Here is a 24256-nt window from a genome sequence, read left to right as displayed (position 1 = left end):
AAAAATTAAGCTTTGATCACGGGAATAAATTACATTTTAAAATATATTCAAATAGAAAACAGTTATTTTAATTACTGTTTGTGCTGTACTTTGGATCAAATAAATGCAGGTTTGGTGAGCAGAAGAGACTTTTTTATAAATCTTTTAAAGTCGTGAGACAATATGAGACCGTGAATCTAATTTAAAGACATTATTAGTAAACTTAAATGTATAAATAAAAGCAAATGTTCAATATCTCCTAGCCTAATTGGATACTCTGAAGGCTCTTTGTTCGAGTGTGTAATGTGTGTTTGGTGTCAGACTAGCAGCTGAGAGGCATGTGAATCTTCAGAAGCGTGACCCTACGACCGAAGCCCATCAGCAGACGTGCGCGTGTGTCTGCTGGCGGGACGTTTGTTAGTTCAAACACACGACACACAAGAGGGAGAGAGAAAGGATGGTTCGTCCCGGCGGACACTCACCCGTTGTGCGTGACGAGGCACTGGCGCAGGCCGAGTTTGCGGAAAATGTCCACCACGATCTCCATGGGCGTGTGGTCGGTGACGGTGAAGGGGCTCATGTCCAGGATGCTGCGCAGCTTCAGCGGCCGCGGGCTGTCGGCAGGGAGGGTCGGGGCATGCTGGGTAAAATAGACTCGGGAGTTCAGCATTATTCCCTCCTGCTTACGCCGGGTATTTTCTGAAAAGACCACAAACATAGGAAAATCTTTAGTCTCAAGTCTTGGTGGTCTATTTGTGGAAAAGGAAACTCTGATGTGTATTTGTGAACAAAAACAGAAGAGGAAAATAAATAAATACATATATATATATATATATATATATATATATATATATATATATATATATATATGACCCTGGACCACAAAACCAGTCATAAGGTTAAATTTTACAAAACTGAGATATATACATCCTATGAAAGCTCAATAAATAAGCTTTCTATTGATGTATGGTTTGTTAGGATAGGACAATATTTGGCCGAGATACATTTATTTGAAAATCTGAAATCTAAGGGTGCAAAAATCAAAATACTGAGAAAATCACCTTTAAAGTTGTCCAAATTAAGTTCTTAACATGCATATTACTAATCAAAAATTACATTTTGATAGGTTTACAGTAGGAATTTTACAAAAAATCTTCATGGAACATGATCTTTACTTAATTTCCTAATGATTTTTGACATAAAAGAAAAATCAATAATTTTGACCCATACAATGTATTTTTGGCTATTGCTACAAACATACCCCAGCAACTTACGACTGGTTTTATGGTCCAGGGTCACACACATATATATATATATATATATACATATATATATATATATATATATATATATAAATAAATACACTTTTTAAGTTATATGGTCAAAATAAAAAAAAAACAAATGTGTATTTTATTTATATTATTTGTGTTTTTAATATATTACAGATTTATTTTACGTTTTATGGCCATAAAATTTAAAAATGTTCTTTATTTATTTACAATTATATATACAAATTAATTTTATGTATTTAAAATTAATGGTCATACATTTTTTTTAAAAGTGTATTTTATTTATAACAATAACATTTTTATTCATATTATACATTTATTTTATTTGTATATTTATTAGAAATGTTTAAAATAAATATACAGTATAAATAAGCAAATTTGTGTTAAAAACACAAAAAAAAAAACACTCTTTTGTTAACATCTTATGACCATAAAATTCAACTGCATAAAATAAATCTGTAATTTGATAAAACCAAAAAAATAATAATAATAATAAATAAATAAATGAAATAAAACATACACACATGATTTAAAATAAAATAAATTAAAATAAATAAAGAATTAAATAAAGAAAATTATAGAAAAAAAAAAAAAACTAAATAAAAAATATACATATATATATATATAAAATAGAAAAATTACTGATTTTATTTCAATTTTATGGCCATACATTTAAAAGAGTGCTTTAGATTTTATTTCTAATCTCTTATGTAACGTCTTTTGCTAAGATTTTATGACCATAAAATTCAAATACAAAAAATAAATCTGCAATTTGACTAAAATAAATAAAATAAAATACACATTTTTAAATTTTTTATGGCCATGATTTCAAGTAAAATAAATTAATAATATAAAGACAACTGTAATCTTTAAAAAAAGAATTACAAAAAATAATATTAAATAAATACATATAATAAAGAGATTACAGATTTAAATTTTATGGCCATACATTTAAAAGAATGCTTTATTTTTTTTTCTATAATATTCACATTTTTACTGTATTTTCAATTAAATAAATTGGGCCTTGGTAAACACTAAACATGCATTTAGAAAACAAATTTCATGCCAACATCAACAGTTAAAATTACACCACTTTTATAATACTTATTTTCACATTAAATGAATAAAAACAAGATATTTTTGTGTTGTGGTAATCTGAATTTTTGACAGAAAATACTGAAATAAATTACTAAAACAGCTTTATTTACTTCGGCGAGACACTGCAGGTGAATAGGATAAAAAAATAATTAATAGTTATGACCTTATTTACCCAGTTGATTGATGACATTGATAACCGCAAACATTTTTCTAAAATGTTAGTTTTAAATATGCAAATGAGACATTATTTAATGAAATATGCACTCATTTGCATACATTTCTAGCATAAAAATCTAAAAACTGGATGAAGTCAGTTTCAAAATTCTTGTTTAATTTTTTTTTTGACCTATCAGAGTCAAATACTTTTACAGAGGGAATCTCATTATGTCGGTTCATAATTCAGAAAATACTTAAAACAGACAAAAAACAATATATTTAAAAGCATTTTGGGGGGAATAAAATGTATAAAACCAAGCAAATTATATATGAACAAATCCCTTTAGAATATAGACAGGAATAAAAATGTAAAGTTTGATGTGCGTAAGTGCTACTGAAGTAAAGATTTATGGCTCAGTGTAGGAGAAAAAACTCATTTTTAGAAAACGGCTTTTAAAATTATGTATCGTAATTGAAATCTACTACTGACACAAATAAGTGCCAAAAAAGAAACACTTAACAGTGTCTTTTGGATGTTTTCTTACCACTAGTCTGAAAAACCAAAAACCCAAAATCTCAAACTTAACAGGTGCATGAAAAAACTGTGTTTTGCCTGCAGTGTCTCTCTCAAACTGCGAGCAAGTAGTTTATTTACCTATAGCGATGGTTATATCCCTGCGCAGCGCGAATCCCACCAGTCTCTGCGACTCTTTGGAGACGATGACGGGGAAGCCGTTGAAACTGGTATCAGAGATGATGTTCTGCAGCTCGGCGAGGGTCATGTCGTCCTGCGTCAACACGGCCAGCGGTGAGTCGTTACGGCGCGGTCGCATCACTTCCCGCGCTAACGTGGTGTGCGTGAACTCTTCTTTGGCGTCCAGGAAGGGGTATCCGTTCAGACGGATGTGGGCTTCGTAAATGCCCTCTCTCCCGAAGGCATCACCAACCCATTTGCTGGTCATGACGGCCGCCATGAGAGGAACGATGTACTCCAGTCCGCCGGTCAACTCAAACACGATGACCACCAGAGACACCGTCATACGCGTCACGCCGCCTGCAGCACACAACGCCACAGATTAGAGTCTGCGGAAGAGGAAAGGATGCAGAGAAAGCTGAAAGCATGCATGTATACGCACCCAGACAGGCGGCGGCGCCCACCATGGCGTACAGACCAGGCGTGATGCAGTCGGCTCCAACCTCACACCACTCTCTGAACAGGAACCAGTCGTGGTGATAATACGCCAGCTGTTCCACTGCGATGCCCACGATACGCCCCGCGATCGCCCCGATGGCCATACTGGGGATGAACAAACCCGACGGTACCTGACCACAACAAACACACAAGATAAATCTTCAATGCATCAGTGAGAAAATAATAGCAGTACTGTGTAACAACCACTCAGATTAGGTTTGTAGAATTAGGACAAACTGGGCATAAAAGCTACCCTGGAAATCCAGAGGTTGTCTCTAGGGGTGGGAAAAAAAAATCGATATTGCAATATATTGTTGTGCTCTCTGTCGCAATAAATAATCGATACACTAACGGCCAATATCGATATTTTATTACAACACAAATGATTAATTTACCCGTCGTCAGTGTCACTGTCACTACCCAATATCTACCATTCTGTTTGCGGGGGGCGCTGTTCGAGTAAATAGGCGTAAAGTGGCGGAAGCAGCGGCCAGTGAAGACATAGATATATATACGTATATATATCTATGAGTGAAGAACACAAGTTATCTTACAACATCAGAGAAGAAGCGCAGAATAAAAGAGAAGTGAGAAGAATGGCGGAAGATAATGAAAAACAAATCAAAGACGCACCCGCTAGTTGAGCATGCTGATCAGTTACGCCTGTTTCACACATACTCCGTCTGCAGTGCTTATGCGTTGAGTATTTTTTTCCGCACCCTTGTTAACGGATTAGAGCGTTCACACTGCACGCGGTTGCTGTGCAAGTGCATTGAATAATACGTTGTTTATTATACGTTGAGTTTAAACGTGAATATATCTAGAATTGTATTAGTGTACTGTGATAAAAGAGTATCACAATGCTGAAAAAGCACATTTGTATTTGAAATCAAAATAACGGATAAATGGTGTGTTTGTGGTAAACAGCCGCGGATCAGGAACGGACTGCAAACGTGTCCTGTGTGAAAGCAAAATGAGTCCGTGCTGCTTCTGCATCGCATACGTAACGCACACGGACTGCATACACACTGCAGACGGAGTATGTGTGAAACAGGCGTTAGTGTTCCTCAAGAAGAATATGCCTTGATGAGACCACTGTCCAGGTTAACATAAAGCACTTTACAGTAACTTACTACTGACGTTTCAGTATCACGGTTTACACATGTTAGTTAATGTTCATGTTGTTTTTTAATGTTCAGGCACTTTTATCTGTCTAGCTGTACATTGTTTACATTTAAGACCAGGAGGCAGTGAGTTATTATGCAAATGCATATTTCTTTGCACAGTGTTGGAAATGTTGGCATTAATAAATGCATAAGATTTCCTTATTATGGGTATTTTTTTCTTTTTCAGTCACATATATCGTGATATATCGTTGATGAAATTTCTTCCAATATATTGAATATCGTAGATATCGTGAATCGCGATATTATCGATATCGTGGGCCACATATCGCCACAGAATTGAATCGTGAGTTACCTGTATCGTCCCACCCCTAGTTGTCTCTGCAAGACACTCTGGCATCGAGGAATGATCCACATTACTGCATTACGTAAGCAGTTCTGGGAACCAATCAAATCGGTGTATCTGATGTAGGCGGGCCAGAGGCGAGCTAAGCTGATGGCGACAGCGCTCCGACGTCCAGAATCATTAGTAAACAGATGAACACCAGTTGTTTGAAACTAGGGCTGTGCAATTAATCGCAATCGCAAAAAAATCGCGATTTAAGCACATGCGATTTCTAAACCGCACACAGCTGCGATTTTATCTATCCCCCCAACGGCACCCCCGCCCCCCTTGAACGTCAAGTTCATTTTATTTTCGATTTGGCGCCACATCACAATAGAAGTCATTTAAGGTTATCTTTCCTATAGAACAGGTCTATACATAGTTCTTTTATTAAACATACTAAATTGCCTTATGTTATTTATCTTATTTACAGAAGGCATGTCATTTCTGTCTCGTCATGGTCGCGTGATTACAATGTCTCCTCCACGAAAACACGGACTGGATCGCGGACTCCATTCATAAAAAACAAATCTACTATAGGGCGGAATGCTACGTAATTTGTTGATTTTTGGATTAATAAATCAAAAGTTGGTCTGTCACTTAATTCAAATCGCCATATGGACTAGTGTCTGTGAAAACTGAAATGCAAAAAGACCGTTTTAATATGAATCCGTTTTAATATGAACAATTTTATAGCCAGTGCTAATGAAATAAAGGCTTTATGGTCAAAATGTCAAATCAAATATATAACAAATAAACGTAATCTGTTAAACGTATGATCATGAAATTTTCTTTTCACATTTTAAATTTTATAGACATAAAGCATAAAATAAATGTACTTTTTATAGCCATAAAATGTAAAAACAACCCAATTTGTAATCTGTAAAAAAAATTAAAATAATAATAAAACACTATTTTGTTAACAATTTATGACCATAAATAATAAATACATAAAATAAATTTGTAATCTGATCAAAAAAAATATAATAATAATACTAACAACAAAACACACTGTAAAAATTATGGCCACAATTAAAATCAAAATAAAGCTGTAATTTGTTAAAACACACATATAAAACAATTAATTATTTAATTTAGAAATGCCAGCTTTTTAATGGCCATGATTTAAAATTAAATTAAAATAAAATATTAATATAAATAAAGCTGCAATATTTTAAAAATAAACAAAATAGAGATTACAGATTTTAATAAAATTGTATAAAATAAATATATAATATAAATATGTAATCTGTTAAATAAAACCATAACCATAAAATTTAAATACACAAAAAATCTGGAGTCTGAAAAATTACATGAAATAAATAAAATAGACACTTTTTAAAATTGTATGACCATAAAATAACAAAATTAAATATATATAAATCCGTCATGTATGTGCTCTGTTTAAAAAAACAAACAAACAAATAATATAAATACACGTTTTTATTTAAATAAATGATTTAAAATAAATGAGACACGCTTTAAAATAGATGGCCATAAAATTTAAACAAAATAAAGCTGTAATCTGTTAACACACACACATTAAAAAAAAGATAAATAAATAAAATAAAAGACAGCCTTTTTTATGGCAATGATTTAAAATAAAATTATTAATATAAACAAAGCAGTTCTGTTAAAAATAAAATAAATAAATAAATAAAATAGAGAGATTACTCTTTTAAAATTATGGCCATACATGGTCTATTTTATTCGATTTATTTGTGTTTTTAGCACTTTTGTTAAATTAAGGGCCATGAAAAGTTATTTAAAAGGGCTGTTGTATAGAAAATTAATTAATCCAACATAGATGTTGAGGAGTTTTGACTGTCGAATAACAAAAAGCCAACAAGAAAACCATCCGGAGCCATGAAACACAACTTACATGTATTTGTTTTGCACATAATTCAAAGAAATAAGTGTGTTTGATTGATTTCAGTGTGAAATGATGCTGTCACTTTAAAAATATCAGACAACTGAAAACTAGTAGCATAATGATTGTGATGTATTCTGACCTTGAGTCCGAAGGTGAAGATGGTCATGATGATTTTGAAGACGAGCGCCAGGCTGAGCTGCCACATGGCCGAATAGACGCCCGGGGTGGCGGCGGAGTCCGATCCCTCCGGATACGCCTGACTGCCGTTCATCTGGCTGCGGTACTGACAGAGCTGAGACGACTCCAGCGGCCCGCAGTCCGTGAACAGCTCCTTGATCAGCTCGCTGGTGTTCTGCCGCGTGTACGGGTTCGGGAACGCCACGATGGCCGTGATGGCAGCCACCGTGATCACCTCCAACACCGGGTACTTACCTAAAAACACAGGCTCGTATTTTAGGACTAAATCACAAGAAACGCTAATCAAGGTCATTATTGTCTAAAACTTAAATTGTTACTACAAGAAAAAATTGTTACTTGAACTAAAAAATTTACTAAATAATATATTATAAATAATAATAGAAAATTTTTCCATTTTGATTCAGTTAAATGAAAAATGTATGTTTGTCAAAAACAAAATTACAAAATTACTTTATCTGCAATTTAAGTGACAACTGAATATATATAAATATAAACATTTGCTCCAAATGTCAACAAAACGATGTTAACACATTTGCTAAAAACTAAAACAAAGGACACCTTTTATTAATGTTATGGTCATAATATTATACAAAAAAAAAAAAAAAAATTGTTTAAAATTTGTCTGTTAAAAACAGAAATAAAATAAAAGAGAAACTTAAAAATTATGGCCATACAAGTGAAAAACAAAAATAGATTTGTAATCGGTTAAAAACCACATAAAAATACATAAAAGATACACTTTTAAAAAATAAATAAAATACAAAAATTTGTAAAAAAAAAAAAAAAGCTTTTTTTAATGTTATGGTCATAATATTATAAAAAATATATATAAAAATAAATAAATAAACCTGTATTAAATACAGCCATAAAACTGAAAACCAAAATAAATTTGTGTGTTAAAAATATATATCTTATAAAAACATTATTATTTTCAAAATTTTCACATTTTCATTTAAACTGTAGTTAACATTTAAATAATTTTGCTAAGAGTTTTTTTCTTTTTATAATTATTTTTTATTATTATTATTATTATTTAATCATTATTTTTTTTATGTCTATATAGCTTTACAATTATTCTTTTACTTCAGTTTATTTTATTTCATTTCAAGTAATGTTATGGTCATAATATTACAAAAAATAAATAAATAAAAATAAATAAATAAATAAACCTGTAAAAAATATGGCCATAAAATTGAAAACCAAAAATAAAATTGTAATCACTGTAAAAACACATAAAAATACACGTTTTAAAAATTAAGTGTAAAGTTATGGTCGTAATATTTAAAAAAAAAAATAATAAAAAAAATAAAATTATATATATATATTATAATTATATATACCTATGAAAAATATGGCCATAAAATTGAAAACCAAAAATAAATTTGTAAATTCGGTAAAAACACATAAAAGATACACGTTTTAAGAATTAAATGTCAAGTTGTGGTCATAATTTTATAAAAAATATATATAAAAATAAATAAACCTGTAAAAAATATTGCATAAAATTATAAACCAAAAATAAATTTGTAAATTCTGTAAAAACACATAAAAAAATAAAATAAAAAATTAAATGTAAAGTTATGGTCATAACATTATAAAAAAATGTATATATAAAAATAAATAAATAAACCTATAAAAATATGGCCATAAAATTGAAAACAAAAAATAAAATTGTAATCTCGGTAAAAACACATAAAAGATACACGTTTTAAAAATTTAATGATAAAGTTATGGTCATAATATTATAAAAAAATATATATATAAAAATAAATAAATAAATAAACCTTTAAAAAATATGGCCATAAAATTTAATTGAAATTCAAAAATAAATTTGTAAATTCAGTAAAAACACAAAGATACACGTTAAAAATACATAAATTGGTAATATCTTAAAACAAAAAATAAAATTACAGATAAAATTACATTAAATAATTTAAAAAAAAAGTGTTTTAAACACTTAAAAAAAAAAATGTATGGCCATTAAATTGAAATAAATTGGCCACTAAATCTTCACAAGACCCATATTAGTGTATTAATAAAACTAAAACACTGACACTAATGCAACTATCATGTACGAACCGAAGCGTGTGGACTTGCGACGGCGGCACCAGGCGATGTTGGCCCGGATGAAGAAGGCTCCCCAGAGGCCACCGAACACCCCCAGCAGGATGAAGGGGAACAGCTCGAACAGGTACCAGGGCGTGTGGTACTCCACGTAAAACAGCACCAGACGACTGTTCCCGAACGGGTTGATGGAGCGCAGCACGAACGCCGCCACCAGAGCCGCGAAAAACGAGCGCCACAGAGTCTTCAGTGGAAAGTAATAACTCACCTGAGAGAGACAAACAGATCACATTAAATACAACTTCACAGTTTACACAACTGTTGTCAACTCTGATGATAAACATAAAAGTTTCTTGAGGAGCAAATCAGCATATTAGAAGGATTTCTGAAGGATCACTAAAGACTGGAGTAATGATGCTGAAAATTCAGCTTTGCATCACAGGAATGAATTACACTTTTAGAGCTCCAAGCTTACTTTTGTTTTAAGAAGCACTTAAAAAAATGAGGAGAACACTAATCAATAATCGAACAAGTCTGATCAAAAATGTGCCTTCCCATTACAAAGTGATATTTGACCCCTTAAAGTAATTTACAGGGGATTTTTTTTTTGCAATGGCAGTTTTGCCAATCTTAATTAAGAGTAAGTCATCTTTTTAATGTCAACTTTTAAAAATATAAATCTTTTAAGCTTTTTAAAATTTCAAAATAAAACAACAGATAATCAAAGTTAATAATCAAATGAAATCAGTATTAACAAAATTAATTTGTACTACAGAGGTGGCACAGAAGAACACAAGTGGCTTGTAGGTGTATTTTCCTGTGTTTAATGAGGCGGCATGAGTGCAATCAAATTCAGAATCTCGTGTTGAGATTAATGTTTTAAATATATTTTTTTGAATATAAAAAATAAATACTTAAAAAATTTTAACTAAATCTGCCAGCAGGTGGCGGCAAGTCACTGTTTTAATTACTGAATCATTCACTCGTTTGATTCGTTTGAACGGCTGATGAACAAAACGCCGCTGTGTTTGAATGGAGATGTGCAGTGGCTCAGTTGTGACTTGTTTCAGACTATTTTTGACGACGAAATCAAAATCAGGCAATATTAACTTCTTGTTTCTTGAACTGCTGTATTAAATCACTATCTCATTTACAAACTCGCTTAAAAATCATTCAACTGAAACTTCTTCCTCAGACAAACACCATTCCACAGCCTCACACCTCACTTATAAGCATTTTATTTCCTTCTTGTAGTGCTTGTCCTCCTAATTTAAAAAATGTAGAAGCATCTTCTGATCAATAATAAAAAAATTCTGCTAAAAAAATTTGCCTTCCTGATATGAGGTGATATTGGACTCCTTAAAGTGATTTACAGTGGCATTTTCTTTTTACCTTTGTAATGGCATTTTTCTAAATTTATTAAAAGTATGTCATCTTTTAAAATTATTTTTTATAAGCTTTTTAAAATTTCTAATTATATCACCAGAAATAATAACAAATAGAATAAGAATAAGTTACCAATCAAATGAAATCAGTATTAATAAAATGTACTTGTACTACAGAGGTGGCACAGAAGAACACAAAAGTGGCTTGTAGGTGTATTTTCATGTTTAATGAGGCTCAGAGGTGGCATGAGTGCAATCAAATTCATAAACTCATGTTAAGATTATTGTTTTAAATATAAAATTTTGAATACAGGAATATTAAATGATTTAAACAACTGAAAAGATACTTTAAAAATGAAAGTAAAACTGCCAGCAGGTGGCGACAAGTCACTGATTTAACTACTGAATCATTCATTCGTTTGATTTCTTCGAACGGCTGATTCATTCAGGAATAAAGCAAGTGACTGTTTTCATGAATGGGAAATTGACTCATTAGATTTTATTAAAAACACATGTTCATTCATAAACAAAACACTGCTGTGGTTGAATGGAGATGCACAGTGAATTGTGATTTGTTTTAGACTATATTTGACAACAAAATACTGCAAAATCAGGAAATAGTGTTACAATCAGACAATGTAAGTCACTTTATATTAACTTCTTATTGAACTGCTGTATTAAATCAATAAATCATTTACAAACTCCCTTAAAATGTATTAAAAGCCGTCACTCGTCTTAGTTAATTGTGATCTTACAAAGTTCAATTATAACTAATGAAGCTCTCTGCGCTGCACAATCAATCTCTTATTTAAACTCTCTCTACACTTTGTTTATGAAAGGATTCGTCAGATATGTGTTGCAAAAACAAAAACACTGATGCTCCTAAATATTTTTTGCAAATGCAATTGACCATATGCACGAAATACTTCCTTGTTTAGACAAGCCATTTCTGGTCAACTGTACTGTGCCGTAATATGAGCGTACTTTGTTCGTTTTCTCTACATAATCCATTCACAATCGAAGAAAAGTGTTCTTTCTAAGAGGACCAATCGTCCATGTACACCGTTTCAAGAATGACAAACGCCAGTTTAAAAAAATCCGCGAGTAAATCGGCTAAATATGTGCAGTCATTGCTATGATTGACAGTAATAACCGGACCAAACAAATGACAAGCTGATGTCAAAAAAAAGAGCTTAAATGATTCAGACTAAATTCAGAGTAACAAAACTACAGCGGTAACAAGTATGTGTTGGTTAAATGTAGTCTATTTAATAGATTTTACAGTTCAAGATAAAACTAGTTAGTAGTTATTCAATTTTATAAAATATTTCAAATTCCTATCGATTCATATTGAGTGCATTATTTAATTATTATACCATCAATATTTAACGTATTTGTAGTGAACTATATATTAGTATTTAAATAATTCACCCTTATAGGCTGTTTGTGTGTGAGCTTAATGACTTTCTGCACTTGCTATACTATATACTTTAGGGTGGTATTTATTACTACAATGTATTATACTGGTAATTTTATAAGAAATCGAAAAGCAAGACGTCTTGAAAAATATAGGGAGAGGCAGCTGCATAATAAATAATGCTCTGCTGCCATCTATTGGTTATATGGGTAATTCCATATTATTTTAGCCAAAAATAGACGTTGTTTTCCATGAAAAGTCATTTTTTCCGATGCCTTTTTTATGAATGAAAAGTGAGTCCTTGAAGTACATTTTATTTCACAGCTATAGAGTTAGAAAATAATAAAGGCTTTGAAATATTGCGAGATTTTAAAAATGTGTTCATGACTATAAAGGCAAGTTAGTGATTATCAACAATACGATTAAGATGTCCGCATTTAAATGTACAACTATGCAGATATGGTGAGTACAGATTACCAGGCTCCGCATTTAAATTAAATGTTGTTAAATAATATGAAACTTAATGTTCATGCCGCTAACATTGTTTATAATGTTGCAATTATATTTTTTCGCAGTTTCTGATAAGAACGAGGCACTAGATCAGTCTCAAGAGTGTCCACCTAATATATAGCACATATAAAATAAGCTTATCGTTATGCGGAAGTTGTAAAGAATGCTCTGTGCATAAGGTCAATTGTAAATGTAATCATTTTGCTGAATTTTACTGTATTTTTAATCACATAAATGCAGACTGACCTCCTCCAGACTGAACAGAACTCCTCCTATAGGAGCCCCAAAAGCCACAGACACACCAGCAGCCGACGCCGCCGACAAAACCTGCGTTTAGAGAGACAAACAGAGTCACGGATGGAAGCAACACAGATGGTAAACTCATTTCTACGTTGTGAAGTTGTAGGTAACATCCAGATTTCTATGTGAGAGAATGAAGCTGTGTCCACTAATGGTGTCTAACCTCTCGCTTCTTGGCCTCGTTTTTGCTGTATTTGGGGAAGAGGTAGGAAAAAATGTTGCCGCAGCAGCAGGCCACATGGACCAGCGGACCTTCCTTCCCGAGACTGAGGCCCGACGCCACGGCCAGAACCAGAGTGATGGTCTTTATCATCAGGGTCCATTTGCCCAGATACCCACGGATGATGAAACCGCTCAGGATGGTTTTGATCTGAAGAGAGGCAAAGACATCAGGTATGATCACAAAAACATACACCATTCACATTATGAATGACCATCAAATAAACACTCAAAAATCAACTGGAATTTTCTACTTAAAATTGAGTGTTGAGTGAAAAATATTAGATTAATTAATGACAATATTGAAGAACATTAACCTAGAAAGTAGTTAGATGTAAAAACATCATCCCACTGTTTCACAGACAAGGCTTAAATCTATGGAGGTCAAGAAATAAATGAATAAATACATAAATGTACAAATACATAAATTAATCAACAAATAAATAAAAAATTGAGCAACTGAATGCTCAAATAAATAAATAAATGTAGAAATGCATAAAAACATGTAGACATAAATGTAGTATAGACAAAAATGGTACAACAATAGCACAATGAAAAATTACACTTTTGACCAAATATTAATTAATTTTTTATTTATAAATTTATTATTTAATATTTTTTTTATTTTTTATTATTTGTGCATTTCTACATTTACTTGAGCATTCATTTATTTATTTATTTATTTGTTGATAAATTCATTTATTTCTACAATTATTTATTTATTCCTTAATTAATGTATTTATGTATTTCTACATTTATTAATTGATGCATTTATTCATTTATTTATACTATTAAGCCATTTCTCGTCCTCCATATAAATCTAGTCCTAGACTAAAATGCATGTTTGAGCTGTCTCAACTGAAAATATCTTGCAGTGACAAATCTTAAAATATGTCATTGTTCTGTCTCAAGACGCACACCTGTAACATATTCTTAGGCATTTTTACTTTAACATTTGGACAACTTTAAAGACAATTTTCTCAATATTTTGATTTTTTTGCATCCTCAGATTCCAGATTTTTAAATAGTTGTATCTCTTATTTATTTGCCTTTCAGGTGATGTATAAATTCTTTTATATGGATTGAAATCACTGAATAAACATAAAATGCATTCTTTAACCTCCTGAAGAAGTTGACAAGTAACATTTTCTGAAGGTTACACACCTCTTTTATGACCATTGTACCCTGTTCTTGGAAAGTGGCTTCTCTTTGTTTGACGGAACAAAACCTCTGGACTAAACTGAGCTTTTGTAAAACTTACATAACACTTTCGGTAACCATAGAAACAGTGACAAAATCAGAGCTAATACCGTTTCATTCTCAGTGGTCACCTGACCTCTTAAGAGCGCTCAGTAATCCGCCGTACACCATTTCACAAAAACTCACCACATACTCACAGCTATTCATTTGAGTATTTGTCTACCTTTTATGGTAAGTTTATTAGTAGTAATACAGAAATGATTGATACGTCAATAATGACTGACAAGCAAAACTGGTTGCCCCAAAATCACATTCATTGTAAAATATCAGGTAAAACCTGTTTGGACACAACGTTCTGTATAATTGATGTTGAGAAATACCTCAGGTATTCCAGAGCCGCAGGCGTACGGCGCAAACACCTTCACCAGAGACACGGCCAGGAAGGCGAAGGACAGCGCCCAAAACGTGAACATGAAGTAGTTCATTATATACGAGCCTGGACCCTAGACAAAAGACCAGACAGAAACATCACAATGAATTCATCTGGTGTCAATCAGTGTTGGGGGTAACGCAAATTACGTAATAATATTACTTTTTCCAAGTAACTAGTAAAGTAACGCATTACTTTTTAATTGACAAGAAAATATCTGAGTTACTTTTCCCCCTCATTTATTGATTAAAAGCTCTCCTCCCTGGTGAAAAAAACAGCTAAAACCAGCCTAGGCTGGTTGGCTGGTTTTAGCTGGTCAACCAGCCTGGTTTTAGCTGGTCATGGCTGGTCGCCAGGCTGGTTTTAGAGGGTTTTTGGCCATTTTTCCAGCCTGGCCAGGCTGGTCTTAGCTGGTCAGGCTGGAAAACCACCAGCTAAAACCAGCCTGGCCAGGCTGGGAGACCAGCTAAAACCAGCTACTTCCAGCTTAAACCAGCTAATACCAGCCAACCAGCCTAGACTGGTTTTAGCTGGTTTTTTCAGCAGGGCTGTCCCCATGTTGAGAGAAATTGTGAGTAAGATGTTACTTTAGTTCTAGAATAAATGTGAACATGCACAAAAATAATCTCACTTACTTGTACAGACCTTAGATGTTTGTACAGTAGTGGTTATAGAGTTGGATACTGACCTCAGCCTGACCCAGAATGAGTTCGGCCCATGACTTCCACTGCGGACACTTGTCTCTCTCTGCGAAGGTGGTCTCGTTGGAGTCCCAGCAGCACTGCTCATGATTAAACCACATGGCACTGAGACACACGCCTTCCTTCAGATCGTTCATCCAGTCGGCCGCGATGTCGATCACTCCGGCTAACGCTCCTGAGAGAACCAGAAATGCAGTTCATGACGTGTGAAAGTGGAAGCCATTGTGGCTTTGAGGAACACTGTAAAAATAACCTATTACATTTAACATATTTTAACAGTATATTTCATAGTTTCATTCAACGTAATGGTGATCTATCAGTGTAATATCAAAACAAAGCTTCTGCAAGTTTAATGAAGGTAAGTTTAGGATTTTTTAAAAAGGATTAGTTCACTTCCAGAACAAACATTTACAGATCATTTACTCACCATTTTGCCTTCCAACATGTTAATGTCTTTCTTTCTTCAGTTGTTAAGAAATTATTTTTCTTGAGGAAAACATTTCAGGATTTCTCTCCATATAATGGACTTCTATGGTGCCCCCGAGTTTGAACTTCCAAAATGCAGTTTAAATGCAGCTTCAAAGGGCTCTAAATGATCCCAGCCGAGGAAGAAGGGTCTTATCTAGCGAAACGACCTGTCATTTTCTGAACAAATTGACAATTTATATACTTTTTAACCTCGAATGCTAATTTTGTCTCAGTTCTGCGATGCGTAGTCTGTGTAATTCAGGTCAATACAGTTAAGAGTATGTTTCTTCTTCGACAACAAAATCGTCCTACATCGCTGTTTTTCAGTACTTCTGCAGCCATGTAGGACGATTTTGAAGTTGCGGAAGAAAACGAGATGGGAGTTTTTTTAACATACCCTAACTGTCTTGAACCGGAAAGAACAGTTCATGCAGACATTGACAAGACAAGCGTTTGAGGTTAGAAAGTACATAAATAGTGAGTTTGGTCCGAAAAGACCCTTCTTCCTCGGCTGGGATCGTTTAGAGCCATTTGAAGCTGCATTTAAACTGCATTTTGGAAGTTCAAACTTTGGGTCACCATTGAAGTCCACTATATGGAGAGAAATCCTGAAATGTTTTCCTCAAGCAACATACTTTCTTATCGACTGAAGAAAGAAAGACATGAACATCCTGGATGACGGAAATTATTCGTAAATTTTTGTGAACTACTTTAAGAGCAAGAAAATTAAGGAACACAATCTGTATCAGCTACACTTAAAAATGTGAAAAATCATTTTACAGGAAAACAATTTATAATCAAAGCCTGAGGTTTGAATACTTCCTAACCACTAGAATATGGAACCACATACTCAAGGATGCAGTTTTTGCAGTATATGCAACATTTAATGCCACAACTTTATGCATTTAAGACTTTCTTGATTAAAGATCTTATAGGCCTTAATCTACAAAAGAGTGAATTAAAAGTTCACTTCCAGAACAAAAAACTACAGATAATCAGTGTTGGGGTTAGTTACTCAAAAAAGTAATATATTACATATTACATATTACATATTACTCTCAAAAATAGTAATGCCTTACTTTACTTTATTACTCCCTGGAGAAAGTAACTAGTTATATTACTAGTTATATTACTAGTTACATTTTTTTTTTCTTACACAAAAAAATGTTATTCTGAACAAAAAAGCATGACCTATACTGCGTGCATCCAGTGCATACGCGATCTCATAAAGCTCTTATAACAATGGATATTATGCACAATTAATCTTTCATAAAGGTCTACGTGTGTTGTGATTCGTAAGCACGCAATATTCAGCACTGTTCAAAACTTTTGAGCAGTGAGTGAATTCTATCTTAAACACCATTGATTGGCGATGCGTTCCAAAAATCAGCAGATGGCTTCATTGCTCATGTTGCAAAACAAGTTTTAAATCGAAACTGCCTATTCTTGCTCTTTCTAATCATATATGTTGTTCTTGCTGTTTTTGTGCAATAGATGAATAACATTATTATTATTTTTTTAGATATTTTATGTTTAGATATTTCTATATTGCGGGAGTCCCGCGAATCATTTTATTTTCCCGCATCCCGCACACACACACACACACACACACACACACACACACACACACACACACACACACACACACACACACACGAGTCTCTACCCGCCCGCACCAGCACACGCACTTGTCCATCAAGTTTTGTCCCGCGCCGCACTCTGTTGCGTTGGATCCCGCGGGTTTGCAGGTCTCTATTTGCGAGTGCCGCTCTGCTGCTGGCTGCCGGGTGTCGACCAATCGGTGATGGTAATTTAATGATACCTCGTGCCAAACCCAGACCAATCACTGTTCAATTCACGCCCCCCTCCCCTTCCCTTCTGTTCTCTGTGTTGTCGTGTGCCTTGAGTGTGATGAAGGTGCTACTGGCAAATGTAACGCAAGTAACTAGCTCGGGAAAACTGTAATAATATTACAATTTTCAGACGAGTAATGCCTTACACTACTAGTTACTGAAAAAAGTAATATTATTACAGTAACGCGTTACAAAGTAACGCGTTACACCCAACACTGCAGATAATGTACTCACCCCCTTGTCATCCAAGATATTTGTGTCTTTCTTTCTTTAGTTGTAAAGAAATGATGTCTTTTGAGGAAAACATTAAAAGGATTTTTCTCCATATAATGGACTTTTATGGTGCCCCCGAGTTTTTTGCAGAAACACAAATTGGACTTCAATGGTGCTCAACAGACTGAAAGTTAAAAATGTAGTTTCAATGCAGCTTCAAAGGGCTCGAAATGATCCCAGCCAAGAAAGAAGGGTCTTATCTAGAGAAACGATCTGTCATTTTCCAAAAAAAAAATTATATTTATACACTTAGTAACCAGAAATGCTCGATGGTCGAAAAACTCCCATCTCATTTTCTCCTCCAACTTCAAAATCATCCTCCATTGCTGTTTTACCTTTTTTGAAGGGCATTTAATCTTTGTACATTCACTTTGTAAACACTGGGTGTCAGTGATTTTGAAGTTGAAAGAAAAAATAAGATGGTAGTTTTTCAATATACCCTAACTGGAACACACAGAGTACGCATGTGCTTCGCAGAGCTAGACAAGACGAACATTTGAGGTTAAAAGTGTATAATATTAATTTTCTTAAGAAAATGACCGTTTCACTAGATAAGACCCTTATTCCACTGCTGGGATCGTTTAGAGCCCTTTGAAGCTGGGCTGAAACTGTATTTTTCACCTTCAATCTGTTGAGCACCATTGAAAACACTTAATTTCTTTGCGACTAAAGAGGGAAAGACATGAACATCGAGGATTTGATGATTTATTCTGGAAGTGGAGTAATCCTTTATGTTTCTACTGCAGAATTTTTGCTCTGAGGCAGGGATTGTTCCTGTAGTATATTTTACTGTACGCAGCTTTGAATAAATTAATTTGACAAATAAGCAAAAGTGCAAATGCTGAACCCCAGGGTGATTTAAAAAATAAGCTGAGCTCAGCATAATGTGTTCAGAAGATCAAACTGTGACTTACAGCTCAAGTATGAGTATGTGTGTGTGTGTTGGGTGTTAAGAGACCACAATATTGAGGTTTGTAGAGGAACATTTTATTTCCTGTGTGTAGGTGAATTTTAAAAGCTAGTATTTACAAAAACTAAAGACAGTTTAAAGAAAGACCTGCATTTAATTCAAAATTTTTTCGAACAATATCAAAATTCTATTATTAGTAACAACGTATGATAAATTGCATAATAAATTCAGTAATAAAATAAAAGATATATATAGCATTCAAGCAAGATTTTTTAGAATATATTTATACATAAATAAAACTAAATTAAAATTAAGACTTTTATTCAGCAAGGATTCATTAAACTGATTAAAAGTGACAATAAAATACAGAAATATTTGCTTCGACAAAAATATTCGGCAGCATGATTTCTGAAGGATCATGTGACACTGAAGACTGCAGCTTTGATCACATGAATAAACTACATTTTACAATATATTCAAATAGAAACCAGCTCTTTTAAAAATTGCAATAATATTTCACAATTTTCCTGTTTTTACTGCATTTCTGATAAAAAAAAATAAGCCTGGAACTAGGTTTAAAAACAAGATTGAGTCCACGTTAAGCTCGATGGCAGCAATTGTATCCTTTGAACTAGTTTTACAGCTGCAGTCGGTTAACACGGCGGTTTCTAGTTATGAGTCATTTGAAAGATCATCTGGGGACTAAATTTAGAGATTAATATTTTAAAGCGAATTAACATAACTGCTCTGCAACTCTTCAGGATTCTCCACTGCACACTGGCTTTACTCAATTCATTTGTATTCATGAGTATTTTTAATCATTTATATTCTGTGTCACAGTGTTTTGCGTTTGCACTAGTATCTGACAACCTTGCAACAGTTTTCATTCATGCTATGTGTGTGTGTGTGTGTGTGTGTGTGTGTGTGTGAGAGAGAGAAACTACAGTGGGCGGATCGACAAGTGAAAGTGAGTTAGAAAGAACAGCCACTAAAGAGAAACAGTAAGATTGTGTGTTTGTTTACCTGACGCTAGTCCTGTTAATGTGACCACCAGCCAGCCGGACCAGGCGTCGTACAGACTCTTGGTGAATTCCCATGCTGATTCCTTCTTTTTACTGTTTATCTATAGGGACAAACACAACATGAGTAAACAGAGATGCACAAACCTGCTGATTCAGGATCTGTAGTTTCTATCTGATCCCTGCAGCAAACCACAGTATCACTTTCAGTCAAGTAGTAAGTTCATTTGCCTAAAAAAAACGTCTATTCAAATGTTTTACACTTGAATTTGTGTGCTCTAGAAAATGAGACTAATGTGACACCAGCTCCCCTAACAAACTAATCAAATCCATCTTTACCAAAGTTTGATGAAAAAGGAGAAAACTACAGTTTATAGTACTGATCATATCTGTTGCATTACTGAAAGAAGTGAAACACTTTTGTTATGATTAATTATATCTTTTTCGAAAATAAATGCATAATGAAGAAATACATAAAAAATTAAAATACATAAAATATACATTGTGTTAAAGTTTCCAAAAAATAAACAAATTAAAAATAAATATTAAATAAGTGCAAAAATGAATTTCAAAAACACAAATTATTTATTTGAAAAAATTATAAAAACATAATGAATATTGCTGCAAGTGCAAAAGATGTAGTTTCCAAAAATAAGTAGAGATGAATTTTAATTTGCCAAAGCAAAAATGAATTTCAAAAACACAAATTTATTTTTTATTTTAATAAATAATAAAAACAGATAAAGAAAATAGCTGCAAGTGCAAAAGATGTAGTTTCCAAAAATAAATAAATAAATAAATAGAGATGAATTTTAATTTGCCAAAGCAAAAATGAACTTCAAAAACACAAATGTATTACTTATTTTAATACATAATAAAAACAGATAATGAATATAGCTACAAGCAGCAGTTACCACGGTTCAAGTGCTTTAAGGCTTGTAAGCATATATATAAAAAGACATTATTTAGCAAGCCTGTAACCTCCTAAATAATCATTTAAAAAGCATTTTTGGCAAATCCAGGTCATATACCATAATAATATGTTTTTTAGTGTTTATGACAGTTATAGCACCAGCTGTGGTCCGATCTCCTTAAAACTTTGCATGCTTGTTGCATGTGTTTATCAGGTTTTGTGAAGTTTTGAGTTTTCATTTAGGCTTTATAGGATTTGGGAGTATATTTAGACAGGCCCCTTTTCTAAACGTCCCTGTTATAGCTTCCCAAAGGGTAAAGTTCAATACTTTTAAAAAGTATTATTAACCTAGAGAGTCTAGAGAATTGTACTGAAGTGGATTTTTCCAGATTGAGCGGAAACCTAAGACTAGTTTGCAAAAGTAGGTTTTCTCAATCTTCTAAACTATTTGATTGACAGCAGTGATTCTAGAGGCAAAGTTGTTCAGATAGAGGAGATCTATCATATGAAGCGAATATCGCTTGTATGTGGAAAAAACCATGCATTGTACAATCATTTACACCCTTGAAAAATGCAATATCGCCAAATTCAAGTCAGGTCAAACAGGCCCACTCGTTCTGTTAACCTCGTCAACAGGCCAAACGTCAGGTTAACTTCATAGGCCAATAGTGGCCATGTTTTTTGAGATACGAAAATGTCCTTATAGACATTTGTGTCACTTCGGACCAATACCATGCACAAGAGTTTTCACGTTAATAGGACAAATGGTTGCACAGGTATAGCCATTTTTATGTTTTTTTTTCCCCATTTATAGCATTACCAAGTGGCCAAGCATTATAGCATTGTCCTGTGACCTGCAATTGAGCTCTCACATAAATGTTCTGAGATTGGTGACAGCATCTCATTCTGTTTAGGAGTTATAGGCATTTTACTAAAAGTGGTCCTGCCCCTTTCAAATGTTTTGGCACCCCGTAGTTCAAGTTTTCAAAACAAAAATTAATTAATAAAACAGATGAGACCGAGTTCCTTTCCTTTGTGAAGTTTTTAATTAATTTGATAATTAAAAAATAAATAACTATATTGTGATATTTACCTTAGTGTGATATAAAAGTAGTATATTTTTCAATTACAGCCATATACACACCTTGCGGTGCCGCTCTCTGTCTTTGCACTTCTCTCTGACCCAGTCGATGGTGTGGAAGTCGTCATAGGTTCCCACACCTGGGATTGGCTCCTCCAGCAGGTCCAGCAGGTGGGTGGAGCTACTGGCCCCGCCTCCACCCCCTCCATTAGACATGGCGTAGTTTGACCCTAAACACACACAGAGAGAGAGAGAGAGAGAGAGAGAGAGAGAGAGATAGAGAGAGGGGTGAGCGAAAGAATCTCTTTCAGAGGAACCATAGTAGCAGTGAATCTTTGGATTGATTCGATTCACAGGTTTTCAATTTGATTCAGGAACGATTTTTGACAACTGACCCCTCCTTAGTTACTGTTGTCCGACAAACAATGCCGCTCTCACGCTACACATGTTCTCTTAAAGCTTGCGTTCTGCAAGTGAACGGTGCGTTATTGTGCCATCCCAAAGAGGCACAAAATCACTTTACTTTAAATGTACCCTTTTGGTGGAATGACCTGCACAACTCAATCCGAACAAAGTCCTTAGCCATCTTCAAGAATCAGCTAAAAACACATCTCTTCCATCTTTATTTGACCCTCTAACTCCATCACCCTCTATGTTTGGACTCTCATTGATTCTGACGGCACCTGTTCACTGCAGAGGATCAAGCAAGTGATGCAATGCTACATTTCTCCAAATCTGATGAAGAAACAAACTCTGAATGGCAAAGCAAATGATTAAAGGGATGGTTCGGAGTAGAATTGACTTCATTGCTATGCACTCCGAAGCCCATGTAAATACCCCATCCGAAGTTTTTTTTTACCTTAGTCGAACATTTATGGAGATATTAGAGTTTTTCGAATTGCTTGTTACAGGAGTGATTGGTACATGTGATGTATCTCGTAAATTGCACCACTAAACGTGCAAGTAATCTTACCAAACTTGTACAGTAGTGTAAATAGGTTATGTACTCACAAAACGCTGCATCGGAACATTTGTAAGTCCACCATGAGTGTTTTAAAAACACGTTTTAGCCGATCCCTACTAGTCTCAAAAACTACAAATGGCGACACGTCGACGTCACTTCCCTGGTTTGAAAAAAGCACGTAAAAGTCCTCCTACAAGTTGACATGCACACAGATGTAGTAGGAGGACTTTTACGTGCTTTTTTCAAACCAGGGAAGTGATGTCGACTTGTAGTTTTTGAGACTAGTAGGGATCGGCTAAAACGTGTTTTTAAAACACTCATGGTGGACTTACAAATGTTCTGATGCAGCGTTTTGTGAGTACATAACCTATTTACACTACTGTACAAGTTTGGTAAGATTACTTGCACGTTTAGTGGTGCAATTCACGAGATACATCACATGTACCATTCACTCCTGTAACAAGCAATTCGAAAAACTCTAATATCTCCATAAATGTTCGACTAAGGTAAAAAAAACTTCGGATGGGGTATTTACATGGGCTTCGGAGTGCATAGCAATGAAGTCAATTCTACTCCGAACCATCCCTTTAAATAATCCATGTTTTTGTCCAAGTAGGATTTGTAATGGTTGCATTAAGAAACTGAGCGTTTATTAGATGCATTTAGTGAATTGAACAAACCTTGATTAAACAATCTATTAAAGAGTCGTTGAACTCTCTGAGGCAGCAGAACTGCATGTTGAACAATCATTACAACAGCTTTTTTGTTGGCCGCACTTAATGAAAGCAGAGATGTGGGTCGTCTGAGAGCAGTGAGGGCGTCTGGCCGGCCAACAGCTGATAATCAGCAGCTAATCAGCTTTTCCTCACAAATCCAGCCTGCTGCCACACAACCTCACGCACTAGAGAAACACACGCTTCCCTTTTCTAGAAATAAACCAACCTTCCCTCCAGAACACAGCTCACACCTAACCAGGTTACACAAATGAAAAACTCACTTCTGTAAAGCCTGAAATAGCAGCGGAGATATCACACTTACAAACATAAATGCATGCATTTGCACAAAGTCACGTGTCTTGTTAAAGGTCACCAAACCAAAAGGCTCAGAATTGCAAAAAAGCCAAAGCATGACTTGTTTGCATTAACAACATTTTAAAAACTGAATTTAAAGCATTTTATTTAATGAATATTATTTATTAGTATTTATTAGTAATAATCAAATTTAATAATCAACAGCTAGCGCTATTCTAATTTTA

The 24256-nt window shown here is 33.9% G+C and overlaps 1 protein-coding gene across 5 annotated transcripts in view; it reads right to left on the bottom strand.

Annotated features, from left to right (window-relative positions):
• The window catches only part of clcn3 (chloride channel 3), a 57720-nt gene that overhangs the window by 14690 nt on the left and 18774 nt on the right, over window positions 1-24256 (bottom strand). For all 5 annotated transcript variants that reach the window (XM_073836462.1, XM_073836464.1, XM_073836465.1 and 2 more), the window contains 11 exons: window positions 22101-22267; window positions 20048-20147; window positions 15508-15695; window positions 14770-14892; window positions 13134-13340; window positions 12917-12997; window positions 9374-9626; window positions 7236-7528; window positions 3659-3845; window positions 3178-3576; window positions 462-678 (listed from right to left, as the gene is read on the bottom strand). In XM_073836462.1, coding sequence (XP_073692563.1) covers window positions 462-678; window positions 3178-3576; window positions 3659-3845; window positions 7236-7528; window positions 9374-9626; window positions 12917-12997; window positions 13134-13340; window positions 14770-14892; window positions 15508-15695; window positions 20048-20147; window positions 22101-22267 — 2215 coding nt within the window. The remainder of the gene's footprint in view (window positions 1-461; window positions 679-3177; window positions 3577-3658; window positions 3846-7235; window positions 7529-9373; window positions 9627-12916; window positions 12998-13133; window positions 13341-14769; window positions 14893-15507; window positions 15696-20047; window positions 20148-22100; window positions 22268-24256) is intronic.

This window comes from Garra rufa, chromosome 3 (genome assembly GCF_049309525.1).
Source record: "Garra rufa chromosome 3, GarRuf1.0, whole genome shotgun sequence".
In the NCBI taxonomy this organism is placed as follows: domain Eukaryota; kingdom Metazoa; phylum Chordata; class Actinopteri; order Cypriniformes; family Cyprinidae; genus Garra; species Garra rufa.
This window is presented reverse-complemented; position numbering and strand designations above follow the sequence as displayed.